This window comes from Triplophysa dalaica, chromosome 1, assembly GCF_015846415.1.
Source record: "Triplophysa dalaica isolate WHDGS20190420 chromosome 1, ASM1584641v1, whole genome shotgun sequence".
Taxonomy (NCBI): domain Eukaryota; kingdom Metazoa; phylum Chordata; class Actinopteri; order Cypriniformes; family Nemacheilidae; genus Triplophysa; species Triplophysa dalaica.
Window position 1 is genome coordinate 391,042 of NC_079542.1, and position 18,959 is coordinate 410,000.

The 18,959-nt window shown below is 43.8% G+C and overlaps 1 protein-coding gene across 6 annotated transcripts in view; it reads left to right on the forward strand.

Moving 5' to 3' along the window:
- nrxn2b (neurexin 2b) overlaps nucleotides 1–18,959 on the forward strand; it is a 401,147-nt gene that overhangs the window by 235,211 nt on the left and 146,977 nt on the right. For all 6 annotated transcript variants that reach the window (XM_056746323.1, XM_056746365.1, XM_056746355.1 and 3 more), the window contains 5 exons: nucleotides 1,771–1,974; nucleotides 5,008–5,034; nucleotides 7,293–7,412; nucleotides 7,511–7,892; nucleotides 7,972–8,162. In XM_056746323.1, coding sequence (XP_056602301.1) covers nucleotides 1,771–1,974; nucleotides 5,008–5,034; nucleotides 7,293–7,412; nucleotides 7,511–7,892; nucleotides 7,972–8,162 — 924 coding nt within the window. The remainder of the gene's footprint in view (nucleotides 1–1,770; nucleotides 1,975–5,007; nucleotides 5,035–7,292; nucleotides 7,413–7,510; nucleotides 7,893–7,971; nucleotides 8,163–18,959) is intronic.

The window sequence follows — 18,959 nt, forward strand, 5'->3', positions numbered from 1 at the left end:
ATGTGTGAGTGACGAGTGGGGCGTGTGAGTGATGTGTGAGTGACGTGTGGGGCGTGTGAGTGACGTGTGGGGCGTGGGTGATGTGTGAGTGACGTGTGGGGCGTGTGAGGGATGTGTGAGTGATGTGTGAGTGACGAGTGGGGGGTGTGAGTGATGTGTGAGTGATGTGTGAGTGATGTGTGAGTGACGAGTGGGGCGTGTGAGTGATGTGTGAGTGACGTGTGGGGCGTGTGAGTGACGTGTGGGGCGTGGGTGATGTTTGAGTGACGTGTGAGTGATGTGTGAGTGATGTGTGAGTGATGTGTCAGTGATGTGTGAGTGATGTGTGAGTGACGTGTGGGGCGTGGGTGATGTGTGAGTGACGTGTGAGTGACGTGTGAGTGATGTGTGAGTGATGTGTCAGTGATGTGTGAGTGATGTGTGAGTGACGTGTGGGGCGTGTGAGTGATGTGTGAGTGATGTGTGGGGCGTGGGTGATGTGTGAGTGGGGCGTGGGTGATGTGTGAGTGACGTGTGGGGCATGAGTGATATTGTACACTCACCTAAAGGATTATTAGGAACACCATACTAATACTGTGTTTGACGCCCTTTCACCTTCAGAACTGTCTTAATTCTACGTGGCATTGATTCAACAAGGTGCTGAAAGCATTCTTTAGAAATGTTGGCCCATATTGATCGGATAACATCTTGCAGTTGATGGAGATTTGTGTGATGCACGAAGCTCCCGTTCCACCACATCCCAAAGATGCTCTATTGGGTTGAGATCTGGTGACTGTGGGGGCCATTTTAGTACAGTGAACTCATTGTCATGTTCAAGAAACCAATTTGAAATGATTCGACCTTTGTGACATGTTGCACAAGCCCATCACAGGCTACAAGAAGCTGTACATATATCTGTGTAGCCTATGTGCGCTATTTAAAATGAGTCAAGGCACACACGTAAGATGAATGAACGTTCTCCACGCGCAATTAACACGCAAAGAAACGATACAATCTGAGCGCCATAATGACACTACCAGATTCATCACATCATCTGAAACATGACATGATCGTCTCTCTCTCCCTACAGCTTTATTTTGTAAAGTAATGTTTATTATTTCAAAGCGTGAACAGCTGGTGCTGTGAGAGATTCTGCAAAACATGTTTTCTCTGCAAATAGAGTTCAAGAGAAGCCAGATTTATTGTGTTTTATTAGGTGTTTATTTTCACCTCTTTGAACAGGCAGATGTGCCGTTTGATTTTCTGTGACTGGTGAGTTTGGTTTATGAACTCTTCTGCCACCTTGTGTTCACACAGAGGATTACATCCAAATTAGTGCCAGAATATGCCAAATATCACCTGGTGGGTGATATAATCATTTATAATCATGTCTTGGCTAAAAATGGATCCTTCCAAAAGAGATTTGGCGTGTCTATGTTGACTTCATCATCTCTGGCAGTAGGGTGGGTTTAGTATTGTCCAATCACACGAGCCGTCGCTTGAGAAGTTAAAGTGACGGTTCTCCAAAAAATAGAAATTTTGTCATCATTTACTCACTCGTTCCATCTGCCGCAGAACACAAAAGAAGATATTTCGAAGAATGTTTTTAACTGGATCCCATTCAATTGCATTGGTTTTGTGATCATACACTAGAAGTGAATGGAGTTGGCTTTCTTCAAAATATTTTCTTTTGTGTTCTGCGGAAATAAGAAATTTGTTTTCACAGGTCTGCTGAAAGGTCGCTCTCATCCTCATGTTTCCTCACGTTCTTGTGTGTTTGTGTTGTGACAGAGGCCACGGTGTTGAGCTATGACGGCAGCATGTATCTGAAGATCATCATGCCCAGCACAATGCACACGGAAGCTGAAGACGTGGCCCTGCGCTTCATGTCTCAGAGGGCGTATGGGCTGCTCATGGCCACCACCTCCAAAGAATCAGCGGACACTCTTCGTCTGGAGCTGGACGGAGGACGAGTGAAACTCACGGTCAACCTCGGTAACCCGCTCGCTCGGTTCCACACACCCTCTCCTGTCACTTCTCTTTCTTCCTTTGGGTTCAGTCCTGAGCCGCCTGCTCTCTCTCGCCCCGTGTTCTCTCCTCTCTGATCAAACTAATCAAATGGTGTAATTCACACATTCCACCCGCTGAGGGAGACATCACACATGATCCAGAGTCTCTTATTCAGATGTTTATATCTGTAGTATTTTAGGGATGCGTCGAAGTATCGGCGGCCGATATTAGAGACACCATCGGTTTATTAAGGCGCTGCTTTTTTAGTGAAGTGGAACACACAGATAGAAAGTAGCACTGAACAGCTTATGAAATTCAAATTGTGCTATACAAAGCGCTAATAATTATTCAGCTGCTGTTGTGTGGTGTGGTTTTGTGTAACGTTAACTTACTTTACTGGACTCTTTAGCATTTGTGGACGCGAACAGATAAAAAAATTAAGGCAGGGAGGCAATGTGTTGGATGTAAGAAAATATCTAATGTTATTCTCTGAGCAAAATAATGACTGTAAATAGCAAAAACAAAGACTTTATTAAAATTGATTAAAGAAATGTTCAATTTTAAGTCAAATTTGAGTTAATGTTTTTAATAGAATAATATTGGATAGCAAACATCACCTTTGAAGATTGTCTATTTTTATCTTAACTAACATTGAGGCACATTTACACTTGTGCCTCTCTTAAAATGTTAAATGGATCCAATTCATGTTAAGTCAAATCAATTGAATGCAGAAAAACTAGCTACAGTTGAAAGAAAAAGTATGTGAACCCTTTGGGCTTACTTGGATTTCTTCATAAATTGGTCATAAAATGTGTTCTGATCTTCATCTAAGTCACAACAAAAGAGAAACACAGTCTGCTTAAACTAATACCGCACAAACATTATACGTTTTCATGTTTTTATTGAACACAACATGTAAACATTCATAGTGCAGGGTGGAAAAAGTATGTGAACCTTTGGGTTTAATAACTGGTTGACCCTCCTTTGGCAGCAATAACCTCAACCAAACGTTTCCTATAGTTGCAGATCAGACCTGCACAACGGTCAGGAGAAATTTTGGACCATTCCTCTTTAAAAAAGTGTTTCAGTTCAGCAATATTCTTGGGATGTCTGGTGTGAATCGCTCTCTTGAGGTCATGTCACATCATCTCAATCGGGTTGAGGTCAGGACTCTGACTGGGCCACTCCAGAAGGCGTATTTTCTTCTGTTGAAGCCATTCTGTTGTTGATTTACTTCTATGCAATGTTTTTTTTGAACAGCAGTGGCTTCCTCCGTGGTGTCCTCCCATGAAGTCCATTCTTGTTTAATGTTTTCCTTATTGTAGATTTGTCAACAAAAATGTTAGCATGTGCCAGAGATTTCTGTTAGTGTTTAGCTGACACTCTAGGATTCTTCTTCACCTCATTGAGCATTCTGCGCTGTGCTCTTGCAGTCATCTTTACAGGACGACCACGCCTAGGGAGTGTAGCAACAGTGCTGAACTTTCTCCATTTGTAGACAATCTGTCTTACCGTGGACACATGGACATCAAGGCTTTTAGATATACTTTTGTAGCCCTTTCCAGCTTTATGTAAGTCAACAATTCTTGATCGTAGGTCTTCTGAGAGCTACCTGTGAGGCAGGGTTCACATCAGACAACGCTTCTTCAGAACAGCAAACTCAAAACTGGTGTGTGTTTTTTATTGGACAGGCCAGCTTTAATCAACACATCCAATCTCATCACATTGATTGGACTCCAGGTTGGCTGACTCCTGGCTCCAATAAGCTCTTGGAGAAGTCATTAGTCTAGGGTTTCACATACTTTTTCCACCCTGCACTATGAATGTTTACGTGTTGTGTTCAATAAAAACATGAAAACGTATAATGTTTGTGCGGTATTAGTTTAAGCAGACTGTGTTTCTCTATTTTTGTGACTTAGATGAAGATCAGAACACATTTTATGACCGATTTATGAAGAAATCCAAGTAAGCCCAAAGGGTTCACATACTTTTTCTTTCAACTGTAATATTGTGTAGTACAGTATGCAATTGACCAATAATGGTATTGGAATTAGAGATAGTTATTTGTTAAAATCGATATCAACCCCAAAAAATCCTAAAGTTGCATCCCTAGTATTTTTACAGAAGACGACGAGTTGCCTCAATCGCTACATGAATTCTGCTCAAATTAACGTTGATTATTTATGAGAATACATTAAGGACTGTGAGCACATCAGCTGGTGTAACATGAACTGAGCTGCTAGCTATAGTCCCAGAAGAACATATATTTATACATCAATATTTGTAGATTTAATGGCTGGGATGAGATTCTCAGATCGACAGAGAGGAGAATGACACAGAGCAGTGGTGCATTCTGGGAAAGCCATCAAACAACCCATCATCATCTCGCTGCTTCTCTTTCTGTCTCTCCTTCATCTCTTCTGGTTCTGATGACGGAACCTTTCGTCCCTTCAATGGCGTGTCCGTCTGCGACTCTGTGACAAACAGCTGGAGTGAGGGACCGTCTCATTGGACCACAGACACATGATGTCATTAATTCTGTGAAGGCTTCAGTTCTGTGTTTAATGTAACTGAGACGGCTGTAGATCAGAGAAACGTGACAGTGATTGACAGATGAAAGATGAGACAGTCCCCGGCTGTTTGTCTTCACTGTTCTGTAGCGGTTGACACGTTGAGATGCGCCTCAGCCTCAGAGCCAGCGCAACACAAATCACGTCCAGAAACTAACACGAGTCACCAGAGATGAGGTGAATGATGAGAGGTGTTGTGTTGGTGGTGAGGTTGAGGTGTCCAGCGAGCCCTCGTGATGTTGAGAGGAACACAACTCCTGCAGATGATGATGATGATGATGTGATCTGCTGTGGTGACGGAGGGCTCGCTGACTCAAGCTGGTGTCCCCGGATGGTGACCCACACTAATGTTTGTCTGCAGAATCAACTTTGAAGGATGTAAACTGTTCTCTCTCTCTCTCTCTCTCTCTCTCTCTCTCTCATCATCTCACTCTCTCTCTCTCACCAGACTGTATCAGGATAGACTGTAACCTCAGTAAGTGACACACACACTCTCACACACACACACTCACACACACACGTGCACAAACACTCATGCACACACACACGCACTCACACTGGCGCACAAACACACACACGTGCACAAACACACACGCACACACACACAAACGAGCACACACGCAAAGACAGACACACACGCACACACAAAGACACACACGCACTCACACACGCGCACAAACACACACACGTGCACAAACGCACACACACACTGACACACACACACAAGTTGAAGTTCTCTCTCTTTTTGAAGATGTCTTTTGTAACTAACAGTGTGAACACACAAAGTGATGACACACACACAGGTTAACATTCTCATGTAAAATGATGGTGTGAATGTCAATTAAAGGAAGATCTCGAAGGATTAAATGAAGGCGATATCTGCGTGTGCGTCTGCGATGTGTGTGTGCGTGCGCATCTGCATCGGCATGTGGTGTGTGTGTGCGTGCGCATCTGCGTGTGAGTGTGCACATGCACGTGAGCATCCGCATGTGTTGTTTGTAGTGTGTGTGTGTGTGTGTGTGTATGTGTGTGTGTGTGTGTGTTGTGTGAGTAGTGTGTGTAGTGTAGGTGTGTGTAATGTGGTGTGTGTCTGTCAAGTGTCCATCAGTGCAGACAGCATGAATCAGATGTGTTGAGTGTGTTAGAAACTCTTCAGTCTCACAGATGATTGTGTTCCCATCACTCCTCAAAGATCTCAATCTTTATTTTCTCTGTATTTCAGCAGTGTAAGCTTGTGTGTATTTGATCAGTGTAAGCTTGTGTGTATTTGATCAGTGTAACGTATGAAAGAAAGAGCTTTTGTCCTGCTCTGATCTCATTGTGTACATCAGAAGTAGAACTTAAGTGATATAAAGTTGTGAACCGGTGAGGGTTCATTCATCCGTGAGCGAGACGGACGTCACATTTTGTTTTGTGTTGGCCGTGTGAAGAAGTCACAGTGATGAAGCGTGTGATGGGTTTCCACGGCGATATCTCCACTTGCTCTCCTCTTCACATGGAGTTGAACTGATGTGTCATGAGGATTATTTTCAGTCCATTACCCAGAATTCCCTGTCAGACCGCTGCACTGGAAACATCCTGATTCTCATCTACTTTCTTTCTTTTAAAAGTGAACGTGTTTCATTATTGATCTATTTTATTCAAAACCTGCAGTATATTAACAATAATAAAGATTAAACTTTCAATCTCAGAGACACTTAAAGTGTTTTAAGTGAAGAACTTTAAGTGAAGGACTTTTAAGTGAAGAACTTTAAAACAGTGAAAATAAATATTCAGATGTTCTCTACAGGTCACAATAAATGTGGTTCTAAAGTCCACTGAAACACACACACACACACAGACACACGCACACAATCTTAAATCATCATATGCTTCATTTAGGGTTCATAGGAATAATTGGTTAATGAGTTCTCAGATTGGTTAACACTAGAGTCTTATGTCTGCTAGAGATCTTATTATTGTTTGTATTTTGTTTGTAATTGATCCTATATGTTTTCAATAGTCTTTTGTATGGTTTGAATTGTGTAATTATTACATTTTTTAGTATCTATGTTTAATTAAATATTAGTGTGTGTGTGTGTTGTGTGTCTGACGGGTGAGTTGTTGTGAAGATATCTCCTCAGTGTGTGTGTGTGTGTTATGTGTCTGACAGGAGTTTGTGCAGATATCTCCTCAGTGTGTGTGTGTGTGTGTGTTGTGTGTTGTGTGTCTGACGGGTGTGTTGTTGTGCAGATATCTCCTCACTGTGTGCGTGTGTGTTTTGTGTCTGACGAGTGTGTGTGCAGATATCTCCTCAGTGTGTGTGTTGTGTGTTGTGTGTCTGACGGGTGTGTTGTTGTGCAGATATCTCCTCAGTGTGTGTGTGTGTGTGTGTTGTGTGTCTGACAGGAGTTTGTGCAGACATCTCCTCAGTGTGTGTGTGTGTGTTGTGTGTCTGACAGGAGTTTGTGCAGACATCTCCTCAGTGTGTGCGTGTGTGTGTTTTGTGTCTGACGAGTGTGTGTGCAGATATCTCCTCAGTGTGTGTGTGTGTGTTTTGTGTCTGACGAGTGTGTGTGCAGATATCTCCTCAGTGTGTGTGTGTGTGTTTTGTGTCTGACGAGTGTGTGTGCAGATATCTCCTCAGTGTGTGTGTGTGTGTGTGTGTGTTGTGTGTTGTGTGTCTGACGGGTGTGTTGTTGTGCAGATATCTCCTCAGTGTGTTGTGTGTCTGACGGGTGTGTTGTTGTGCAGGTAAGGGTCCAGAGGTTCTGACAGCGGGGCAGAAGCTGAATGATAACGACTGGCACTCAGTGAAAGTGATCCGGCGCGGCAGAAACCTGCAGCTGTCTGTGGACAACATCACCGTGGAAGGTAAACACACATTATTGACGACATTCACATGATGATGAATAACAACACACAAACACACAAGTTCATGAAGGAGAGATGACGACCGTGTGTGTGCGCAGGTCAGATGACGGGCGATCACACCCGTCTGGAGTTCCACAACATGGAGACGGGCATCATGACAGAGCGCAGGTTCATCTCGGTGGTCCCGTCCAACTTCATCGGGCACCTGCAGGGTCTGATGTTCAACAGCGTGCCGTATCTGGACCAGTGCAAGAACGGAGACATCTCGTACTGTGAGCTGAACGCTCGCTTCGGCATGCGGCACATCATCGCCGACCCCGTGACCTTTCGAAACAAAGCCAGTTACCTGGCGCTGGCCACGCTGCAGGCGTACGCCTCCATGCACCTGTTCTTTCAGTTTAAGACCACCACCAGCGACGGCCTGGTGCTCTTCAACAGCGGAGACGGCAGCGACTTCATCGTGGTGGAGCTCGTGAAAGGGTCTGTTTCCCTCTCAGATATGAGTGCGTGGATGATGCTGAAGTGAACAGGAAGTGATGTCATCTTTGCTTTTCTGCAGGTACATTCACTACGTGTTTGATTTGGGTAACGGGCCGTCGCTCATGAAGGGAAACTCAGAGAAGCCTCTCAATGACAACCAGTGGCATAACGTGGTGGTGTCCCGCGATACGAATAACGTCCACACGCTGAAGATCGACTCTCGCACCGTCACTCAACACTCCAACGGCGCACGGAACCTGGACCTGAAGGGTAAAACACCTTTATTTTCATCACAAAACTAAAATCTTAATTAATGAAAGACGTTTATAAACAGATTGGATGTGAAAATCCTCTCGGGTTGGGAAAGGTTACTGTTCACTGTTATTCTAAAATGTGTGAAACAGGTCTTCATATAGATATCAGATAAACTTGAGTCACCACAGTCTGTAGATGTGACAGAAGAAGTTCACAGAGACACTGAAGTGTTCATGTGTGTGTGTGTGTAAACACATGAAGAGAGAGAATCTTGAGGGCTGTTTTTCAGATGTGAGAGAGGCCGGGGCAAGATGTCACAGTAGATTCACATTGATATTTGATACTTAAACACAATTCTCAGTGAGACGCCTGCTGAATAAATACCAGCATGAAGAAGACCATCTTCTCTCTCTCCCGGATGCGTCATCACAATCTCTCTGTTGGTTTGGCCTCTTCATGAAAGATGCAGATGTGATGAAATAGAGAAGCGGTGATGAGAAGAAACATCTCATGACAGCAGTTTAAAAGTAATGGAAACAGCTGAAGATGTGAACACACGTGTCACACACGCATTACACATGTGGCGCTTCAACAGAGAAATCCTTCATCCCAGAAGAAACACGCTTGCCAACATCTCTTCTCGGTCTCATTTCACTGCCAAACATCTGCAGGTTATTTTCTGAAGACGCATTACTGGTTCAATTTAGACTTTTGTGTTTAATGTCAAACGGTGTATGAAGATATTTAACACATCGGCGTCTCATAACAGCAGAAAAACAAACTGCACATAAATAACACATATGTCCTTATTCATGAAAATATGTGTGACAAAATAAATGAGATTATTATAATTCATTCATTAAAACAGGACTTTTTGTAAACTGGGGTCAGAAGAGTTGAATTAAACAATTCATGTTAAACTGAAACAACAAGTAAACAATCATGGCATTATTTCCCTGAGCAGTGATGTTTTATCATCAAGAGTTCAGGTGTTGAGCTACAAACTTTATTTCATCATGAGTGTAGACTGGAGTCCATCAGTTGAAGGGGTGATTCTCATTCAAACACCAGCTGCACTGCTTTACCAATAAGCTCTTTGGAGTTTGTGCAGTAATATATATAAAACTTGTATTACAGTACATTGTATTACAGCAGTTTTATGATTAATCAGCATTTGTTTTTCAATTTTGTAAATATTTAATAAAACACCTGTTATGTTACTCATGATTTAATTAAAGACCGTTATTATGTGAGGTAAAATCAGTTCACAACATTTCAACAAAACTTGTACTCATGAATTGAAAGGCTACTATTGTGTCAGTTTACCTCCGTTTTACGTGTTTACCTCATTTGTAAGCGTCTGCTAAATCTTTTTTCCTTGGGCCCCCCACGTACAAATATGACAATCGTAGCCCCCCCAAACACTCTATTTGTGTGTGTGTGTGTGTACACACATAATTGCTACTCACAAACACATATATAGATATTAAATATAAATAAATTAAATGAATTAATTGAATCATATATTAAACTAAATGGTTAAGATGAGTAATTTAAAAGATTTTAATGACATTTTTAATTGAATACTCAAACAAATGTTCAGGTTAGAGAAGTGAGGGAACGCAAGTGATTAGTGTCAGCTGCGTTTTGCATCGGTCTCACATCTCCCACGGAGGAGATCATAAGCATAAAAGAATGAGCGACAGAAGTGTACGATGAGAGAGGACCAGGCCTGGATTTTTTGTTATGTTTTATTATGTTTGTGTGGCATTCTACTTTCGTTTAGTGGTTTGTTTATTTGAATAAAAGTTGCCTCCTTCCTTTCTTACTTGGAACTGTGTTAAAACTTTTCCCTGCTAATTTTCTTTGTGATTTTTATGTTTACACGAACGTTGACGCCTGACAGAGGACAATTCTCACGTGAGTCTCATAGCAAGAACAGCCAATGTCAGTTCTTCCAGCTACCGCGAAGCCCTGTGTGAATGTCTACCGATGGAGCCCGAAATTTAAATAATTATTTTATATAAGATATAACTGTTTTTGACTGCATGATCTTGGCATTGTGAGCACATGATTTTTATATAAAATGATTAGTGTGTGGCAAACCACAAGTTTACTGAAGAGACATTCACCAAGGTACTGTACCTTTAAGGGAGGGAGGAGTTAGTTCGAGTGTTGTGTTCCGTTGGTTGATGTGCGTGGTTGTATTTGTCCTCACTTGCTGTTCAGAGTGTGATTTATTAAAGTGGAGCGTAAAGCTGTCTCGACGCATCTTCGTCTCTTGTCTCCTAATTTATTATACTCCACAATTGGTGACCCTGACGCGAGTAGGATACGGCTGAATTATGTCACACCACGTCAGTAGTGTGCTGCTGCTACCTGCGCCACCACCGTCAAATTAGCAGACTTTTGGCAGCACAACCCACGGCCGTGGTTTCAACACATTGAGGCCCAGTTCCAGCTGAGAGGAATAACAGGACGTTACAAAATATTTCCACGTAGTAGCAGCCTTGGATGCCTCGACGACAGCCAGGGCTATGGCGCTGTAAGAGGTTCCTCCGGTTGACGGCAAATACAACGCACTCAAAATGTTCTCATTGAAACTTTTTGAACTGTCGGAGCTGGAGAAAGCAGCCCACCTGCTGTCTCTGAACAGCCTTGGCGACAGCAAGCCGTCTGAGTTAATAGAGAGGATGTTAGCTGTTCTGGGCGCGGCGGATCCCTTGTTCCTTTTCGCGCACATTTTTCTGCGGCAGCTTCTGGTACCTGTTCGCACCGCGCTGGCCAGTTCAACCCTCCCTTCCTCCAGAAACTACTGGGCGCTGGCTGTGGAGGCAGACAGGGTTTTTCCTCGCCAACCGACAGCAGTTTGTCCATGCACTGTTGCCTCCCCAGAAAATGTCTGGCCCGCTTGGCTCCCCAGAGGATGACCTGGACACTACAGCTGCCGTGACGGCCCGCCGACAGCGTGAGGACGGGTGGTGTTATTACTATTCCAGGTTTGGGGCCAAGGCCAAGCAGTGTCGCCAGCCTTGCAGTTTAAGCCAGGAAAAGCCATGGCCGGCACTCATTAACAGCTATGGGCGCTGGCCGTGACTGCAAGCTGTTTATCAACACTGACACCTCGTCCGGCCGGGCGCTGCTGGTCGATTGTGGGGCTCAATGCAGCATCCTGCCCGCAATGCTTGTAGACACTGTGGCTGGCGGGCATGGCCCCCCGATGGACGCCGCCAACGGCACACCCATTCGAACCTATGGCACAAGGTATGTGGAAGAGTGTTTAGGTGGGCTGCGTTTCGACTGGAATTTCGTAATGGCCGCTGTATCTACGTCGCTCCTGGGGGCGGATTTCCTCTGTGCTTACAGACTGTTGGTGGATGTTACAAACTGCCGCCTTATCGATGCCCTGTCTTTTGCTTCGTACCCCTGCACACTTGGAGGGGTAGGGGCGCTTTGTCTGTCGAACACACTTGCCACCGGGGACTTGTATCAACGCCTGCTTGCTGAGTTCCCTGACATCACCACGCCCACGTTTTCATCAGCGGTGGCTAAGCATGGCGTGGAGCACTACATCAGCACGGTTGGCCCCCCAGTCTATGTGTAACGGAGGCAAGCTAGTGAAGTGCTGTGCAGTATGTAAACCTCACTCCCCGGACTCAAGGACACTCTAGCGACAGACGCTAGAGACTGCGGTCTTTAGCCTCCTCGCTAGAGTGCCCGACTCCCATGCCGGACCGACCCGGTTCGAGGCCCGCTTCGGTGCGGAGCGTTCCGGTTACATATGCACGAGCCCGGCGCCTCGACTCTGCCAAACTCGCGATCGCCAGGGAGGAGTTTGCTACCATGGAGCACTTTGGCATCGTGCGCCGCTCTAACAGCCTGTGGGCCTCCCCCCTACACACGGTGACCAAGGCTGATGGCGGTTGGCATCCCTGTGGTGATTTCCGTTGCCTGAACAATGCCACCACCCCCGACCGGTCCCAGTGCCGCACATACAGGATTTCTCTGCCCACCTAGCTGGCGCCACCATCTTTTGAAAGGTGGACCTGGTGCGCGGTTACCACCAGGTGCCTGTCCATCCGCGGGATGTCCCCAAGACAGCAGTCATCACACCCTTTGACCTTTTAGAATTCCTGCAGATGCCGTTTCAGCCCACTATGGAGGGACATGCCATTCCTATTTGTTTACTTGGACGACATTCTCATGGCCAACATGTCCGCAGACGCCCACCTGACGCATCTCAGGCAGCTATTCGGCCGGTCAATTAGCATGGTCTCATCCTCAACCCGGCTAAGTGTGAGTTTGGCCGGTCGTCCACTACTTTCCTCGGCCACCACGTCAGATGATGAGAAAAGATGATCATCTACATTTCAAATAAAGATTTTGTCCGCGCAATAGACACAAAATGTGAACAGACCCGTATTGTGTGTGCCAGCAGTCAGCACTCCTCACCATGCAAAGCTTGACTATCTCTCTCTCTCTGTCTCTCTCTCTCAAGATTCAAAGATTCAAGATTCAAAGGAGCTTTATTGGCATGATAAAAGAAAATTTACATTGTCAAAGCACAAGATTAAATATAAACATGCAGAAATACAGATTAAGATAAAAAATAAAATAGAATAAATATATATCTATATATATACATCTCAATATAAACATAAAGACAGTTTTAATTAAAGTTCTCAATGAGGGTGATAGTGTCAGTTTGTGTGTGTTGTCCTGTCAGTGTTGTGTTGTGTTGTGCTGGTTGTTCTTTGGTCGTGGCAGGACTTGACATATCTTGCAGCAGGTTTGAGCTTCTTGAGTTTTCTCCCAGTCTCTCTCTCTCTCTCTCTCTCTCTCACTCACTCACTCACTCACTCTCTCTCTCTGTCTCTCGGCCTCTCTCATTCATTTTCTCGCTCACTCTCTCTCAATTCAATTCAATTCAATTCAGAAAGCTTTATTAGCATGACAAAAACGTACATTTTGTATTGCCAGAGCATTAAAACAACATAGAATCTAAACTAAATCCTACAGGGAACAATAATATTTAGACAAACATAGAATCTAAACTAAATCCTACAGGGAACAATAGTAATTAGACAAAAAGATATAAATAAAATAAAAAATGATTATACAGAAAAACTTGTAACAACTGAACTTATAAATTTGAACATTATATACATTATATACATGTGTGTGTTTACTGGCTGTTTGTTTCTCTCTGGCTGTCCCATAGGAGATGACAAGAAGATACAAATCTTGCAGCTACATGACAACATTTGGCTTCTTCACCAAGAATGAATCTGAGTTTTTGGGTCTGATTAAAGGAGTTAAATTGGGGGAATATTTGATTAATTTTGGGGTAGTAATGCTCTCTGATGTCTTTATATTTTGGGCATTCTGTGAGGAAGTGCAGTTCTGTCTCCATCACTCTCATCATACAGTGTGAGCAGAGTCTGTCCTCACGAGAGAGCCAGGTCTGTCTTCTCCGGCCCGTCTCTATGACCAGACTGTGTTCACTGAGTCTGTACCTCGTCAGTGTTTTCCTGAGTTTCACATCACTCACTGTGCTCAGGTAGCTTGCTATGGTGTATTCACGATTTAGTGCCGAATAACATTCCAGTTTGTGCTGGTTTTTAGTTGTGTTTGTCCAATAGGTTGTGTACTTTTCTTAAAGCCGTATACAACAATTGGTTCAATTACTGCTTTGAAAAGTTTGAGCCAGATTTGGATTGGGATGTCAATTTTAATGGATCTTTTTATGGCATAGAAAGCCCTTTGAGCTTTCTCTTTGAGTTCATTCGCAGCCAAAGTGAAGTTACCGGTTGGAGTTATTTTCAGACCGAGGTAAGTGTATGTTTTTGTGGTTTCAATGGTTCTGTGTGATAGTGTGAATGTGTGTGATGGTCCCTGAGATCTGGAGCGTTTCTGGAACATCATTACTCTTCTTTTTTGGAGGTTGACCGTCAGGGCCCAGGTCTGACAGTAATCCTCCAGCAGATTCAGGCTGTTCTGAAGCCCCTCTTCAGAGTGCGATAGGAGGACCAGGTCTTCTGCGTAGAGAAGACACTTTATCTCTGTGTCGTGTGCAGTGAGACCTTTAAAGGGAGCGTGTTCTAATATGTTGGCCAATTGATTAATGTAAATGTTGAACAGGGTGGGGCTTAAACTGCATCCCTGTCTCACTCCACGCCCCTGGGGGAAGAATTTGGTTCTTTGGTTTCCAATTTTAACCGCACAATGGCTCGCTGTGTACATTGATTTGATCAAATCATAGAAACTTACCTCTATTCCACTGTCGATGAGTTTTAGGTATAATCCTTCATGCCAGATTGTATCGAATGCTTTTTTGAAATCACCAGACGCTGGGTTTCATCCCTGGTGATGCTCTGCTAGGCCTCTACTGCAGCCGTCTTCAGTTCCTGCTTGTTCTTGGGGCATTTTCCCTTCAGTTTTGTCTTCAGCAAGTAAAATGCATGCTCAATCGGATTCAGGCCAGGTGGTTGACTTGGCCATTGCATAACAGTCCACTTCTTTCCCTTCAAAAACTCTTTGGTTGCTTTTGCAGTATGCTTTGGGTCATTGTCCATCTGCACTGTGACGCGCCGTCGAATGAGTTCTGAATCATATGGCTGAATATGAGCAGATAATATTGCCCAACACACTTCAGAATTCATCCTGCTGCTTTTGTCAGCAGTCACATCATCAATAAATACAAGAGAACCAGTTCCACTGGCAGCCATACATGCCCATGTCATGACACTACCACCACCATGCTTCACTGATGAGGTGGTATGCTTAGGATCATGAACAGTTCCTTTCCTTCTCCATACTCTTCTCTTCCCATCACTCTGGTACAAGTTGATCTTGGTCTCATCTGTCCATAGGATGTTGTTCCAGAACTGTGAAGGCTTTTTTAGATGTCATTTGGCAAACTCTAATCTGGCCTTCCTGTTTTTGAGGCTCACCAATGCTTTACATCTTGTGGTGAACCCTCTGTATTCACTCTGGTGAAGTGTTCTCTTGATTGTTGACTTTGACACACATACACCTGCCTCCTGGAGAGTGTTCTTGATCTGGCCAACTGTTGTGAAGGGTGTTTTCTTCACCAGGGAAAGAATTCTTCGGTCATCCACCACAGTTGTTTTCCGTGGTCTTCCGGGTCTTTTGGTGTTGCTGAGCTCACCGGTGCGTTCCTTCTTTTTAAGAATGTTCCAAACAGTTGTTTTGGCCACGCCTTATGTTTTTGCTATCTCTCTGATGGGTTTGTTTTGTTTTTTCAGCCTAATGATGGCTAGCTTCATTGATGATGACAGCTCTTTCGATCACATTTTGACAGTTGACAGCAACAGATTCCAAATGCAAATAGCACACTTGCAATGAACTCTGGAGCTTTTATCTGCTCATTGTAATTGGGATAGTGAGGGAATAACACACACCTGGCCATGGAACAGCTGAGAAGCCAATTGTCCCTTTCCTTTTGGTCCCTTAACAAGTGGGAGGCACATATGCAAACTGTTGTAATTCCTACACCGTTCACCTGATTTGGATACAAATACCCTCAAATTAAAGCTGACAGTCTGCAGTTAAAGCACATCTTGTTCGTTTCATTTGAAATCCATTGTGGTGGTGTATAGAGCCAAAAATGTTAGAATTGTGTCGATGTCCCAATATTTATGGACCTGACTGTACATATTTGACAATTCGTGTTTGTAAGGTAAAAATGTGATCGGATGTGCGACATTTTAGAAGAAAGCCAATTTGGCATTTACTAAAGGCATTTTTCGAAAAGGTGTTTCGAAAAGAAGTGTAATAGTCTTGTGTTTAAGATGCTGCAGAGAACCTTCCCCAGGTTACTATTCACACAGATGCCTCGGTAGTTGTTGGGGTCTAATTTGTCTCTGTTCTTGTGAATGGGGCCGATGAGGCCCTGGTTCCAGATTGCAGGGAAGAACCCGACACACAGACAATCATTGAACAGTTTCAGCATGGCCAGTTTGAAGCTTTGGTCGGTGTGTTCCAGCATCTCGTTCAGGATGCTGTCGACACCACAGGCTTTCTTGGGCTCAGGGACCCGTAATTTATCTTCCAATTCTTTCATTGTTATGGGGAAATCTAGGGGTTTTTGATTTGCTTTAATCACTCTTTATAAATTGTTTAGTTTATTGATTATTTCATTTTGATTAGAATTTTGAATTTCAGTTGGGCTATATAATTCTTGGAAATGAGTTTTCCATGTCTCCCCATCTTGGATGGCCAGAATTTATGGATTTGGTTTGGATTATAATTTCCATTTTTCCCAAAATTTGTGTTAATTTAGAGATTTTTCAATTTCTACAAACTGGTTTTGCAAGATCTTTGCTTTTTTCCGCCAGAGTGTTGCCTTATATAGTTTTAGTGCCTCACAGTAATGAAGGCGGAGCTCTGGATTATCTGGTTGTCTGTGTTTTTGATTTGATAAAATTCTGAGGTTTTTTCTCAGAGCCTTACAGTCCAAATCAAACCATTTGTTCTTTGGTTTAACAGTGGTCAAATGACTTTTTTGTGCTGTTTTGTAAATATATGTTGTTTAGATCTTGTACTTCCTGATTGATGCCGAATTGATTTTTAGGGTATGCCTGTGTTTGGAAAGAGTGTAAGAGGGACTGTATTTCTGGAGATTCAACAGCATTGCTGTAGCTAGTGGCACTGTTTTCTGTCCATTTGAATGACATAATTTTGTGCATGTGATATGATGTCCTAATCGGTGTGTGTGATGTTTCAGATTGCTTTATATAGGCTGTGATTTGGCTGTGGTCTGAGGAAGGTTTCAGGGGTTTGACTGTGAATGCTCTCAAAGAGGAAAGGTGTAGATCTGTGATGGTATAATCTACAGTGCTGTTACCAAGAGCTGAGCTGTAGGTGTATCGGCCGAGCGAGTCTCCTCTAAGTCTTCCATTGACGATGTACAGAGCCAGTCCTCGGCAGAGCTTCAGCAGCTGCCGTCCGTGGGAATTCACTGTCTGATCACAGTTTTCTCTGGCGGGGTAAGAAGGGTACAAGTTGTTATTGCCAGTGAGGAATCTGGTACCCTGTGATTCTAAGAAATCTAATTATTTTCCGGTTCTAGCGTTTAAATCACCCATAAGCAGCACATTTCCCTGGGCCTGGAAATGGCTGATTTCTTGTTCAATGTTTTAAAAAGTTTCCTCTTGGAAATACGGAGACTCGAGGGAGGGTATATATATGTCACAATGGAAAACAGGCTGAGATGCTGATATTATTCCTTTTTGTATTTTCAGCCACGGGTGGTATTGATCTCTTTTAACTAATTCTATGGCCAATTTAAATTTAATCCAGAGGATCATCCCTCCTGAGTCTCTCCCCTGTGTGACTGATGTGAGTTTAACTGATGGTAATATTATCTCTCTGTATCCTGAGGGACAGCCAGTGAACACATCTCCTCTACAACAGGTTTCCTGTAAGATGATAACATCTATGTCTTCAAGATCTTTCATAAAGTCAGAATGTCTACTTTTTAGGCCAAAGACTGAGGAGTTTAGACCTTGAATATTCCATGTGGAAAAACTAAGTGATTTCATCAAAAATCTGAATGATTTGTTTGCCATTTTGAGAAAAGAGAATGATACAAAAATACAAGAGAGTAAAAATAAATATTACTAATAATAATAATAATGAATGATGGAAGTTATGTTATGGTAGGAACTCAAAAACATCAACAAATCCATTTTAATTTACACGTACACTTACACTAACAATGTGGCTTGGTAAATAGAATTGTTATTTTTATTTATTTGTTTATTTTTACCACTGCCCACTGTGTGTGAGTAAGTGAGAGCAGATGATACTCAGCATTTGTTGGATGTCGTGGAGTTCAGTGTTAGTTTGGCTCGCTCCTCCGCTGACAGTTTGGGCGTAGCTTGGTCTGTCTGTCTGGGACGGGCTTCAGCCGCTGGAGCGCTGGGGCTGTTATAGAACAGTCTCTGTCCGTACGGATTGGCTCTGGGCGCTGACGCTCTGTGTGGACCCCTGTCAGGTGAAGCTCTGGGCGCTGAAGGTCTGGGTGGTGCTCTGGTCGGGGCTCTAGATGAGGTGTTGGCTGGGATGTAGTTTCCTGAGGTGTGTCTCATTGGGTTGGCAGGGTTAGGGCTGGTTCTGCTTGTCTGGTTGGTCCTGTTTAAAGCAACATCTTTGAGTCTCTTTGCAAAAATGATATAAAACAAATTCTTATAAAGGTGGACGTGGTAATATAGGCAGTTGGTGTCCAGGTCTGGATGGTGGGCCAAGTATATGTTGGGCAGGAGGGCACAGTGTCTGGAGATGCTAGAGTTTATTTTATTTATTGTATTTGGATGGAAATCTTTCCTCTGGAGTAGAGTGGACTGGATGATTTTTGAGTTAGGGAAGGTTTCTCTAGCCTTTTCCACAACGGTTCTGAGGGAGTCAGACAATCGGTCCTGTTGGCTCCGCAGGTCGTTTGTGTCCGTGTGGATTATGATGTGACTGGGCCGGCCTAGCTGGGATTCTGTCAGGAGCTCCAGGGCTTTGTCAGTGGTGGGACACCAGAGTTTAACAGCTTTGTGTCGGGGGAAGAGTTTATTTACATCAATGAATTTGCCGTTTGAATCGATGAGTAAACCTACCTCAGGCTCCTCTGTGACGAGGGCTGATGCTGTTGTGCTGGAGGGCCTGACAGGGGGCGCTGTGACGGCAGTGAGCTGTCTGGGTCGGGTATCTCTGAGTCAGCACCGAGGGGTGGGTGTTGACCCCCTGTGTTAGGTGACTTTGGGGCGGAGGGCAGTGTTTGAGCTCTGTGGGTCTGTGCTG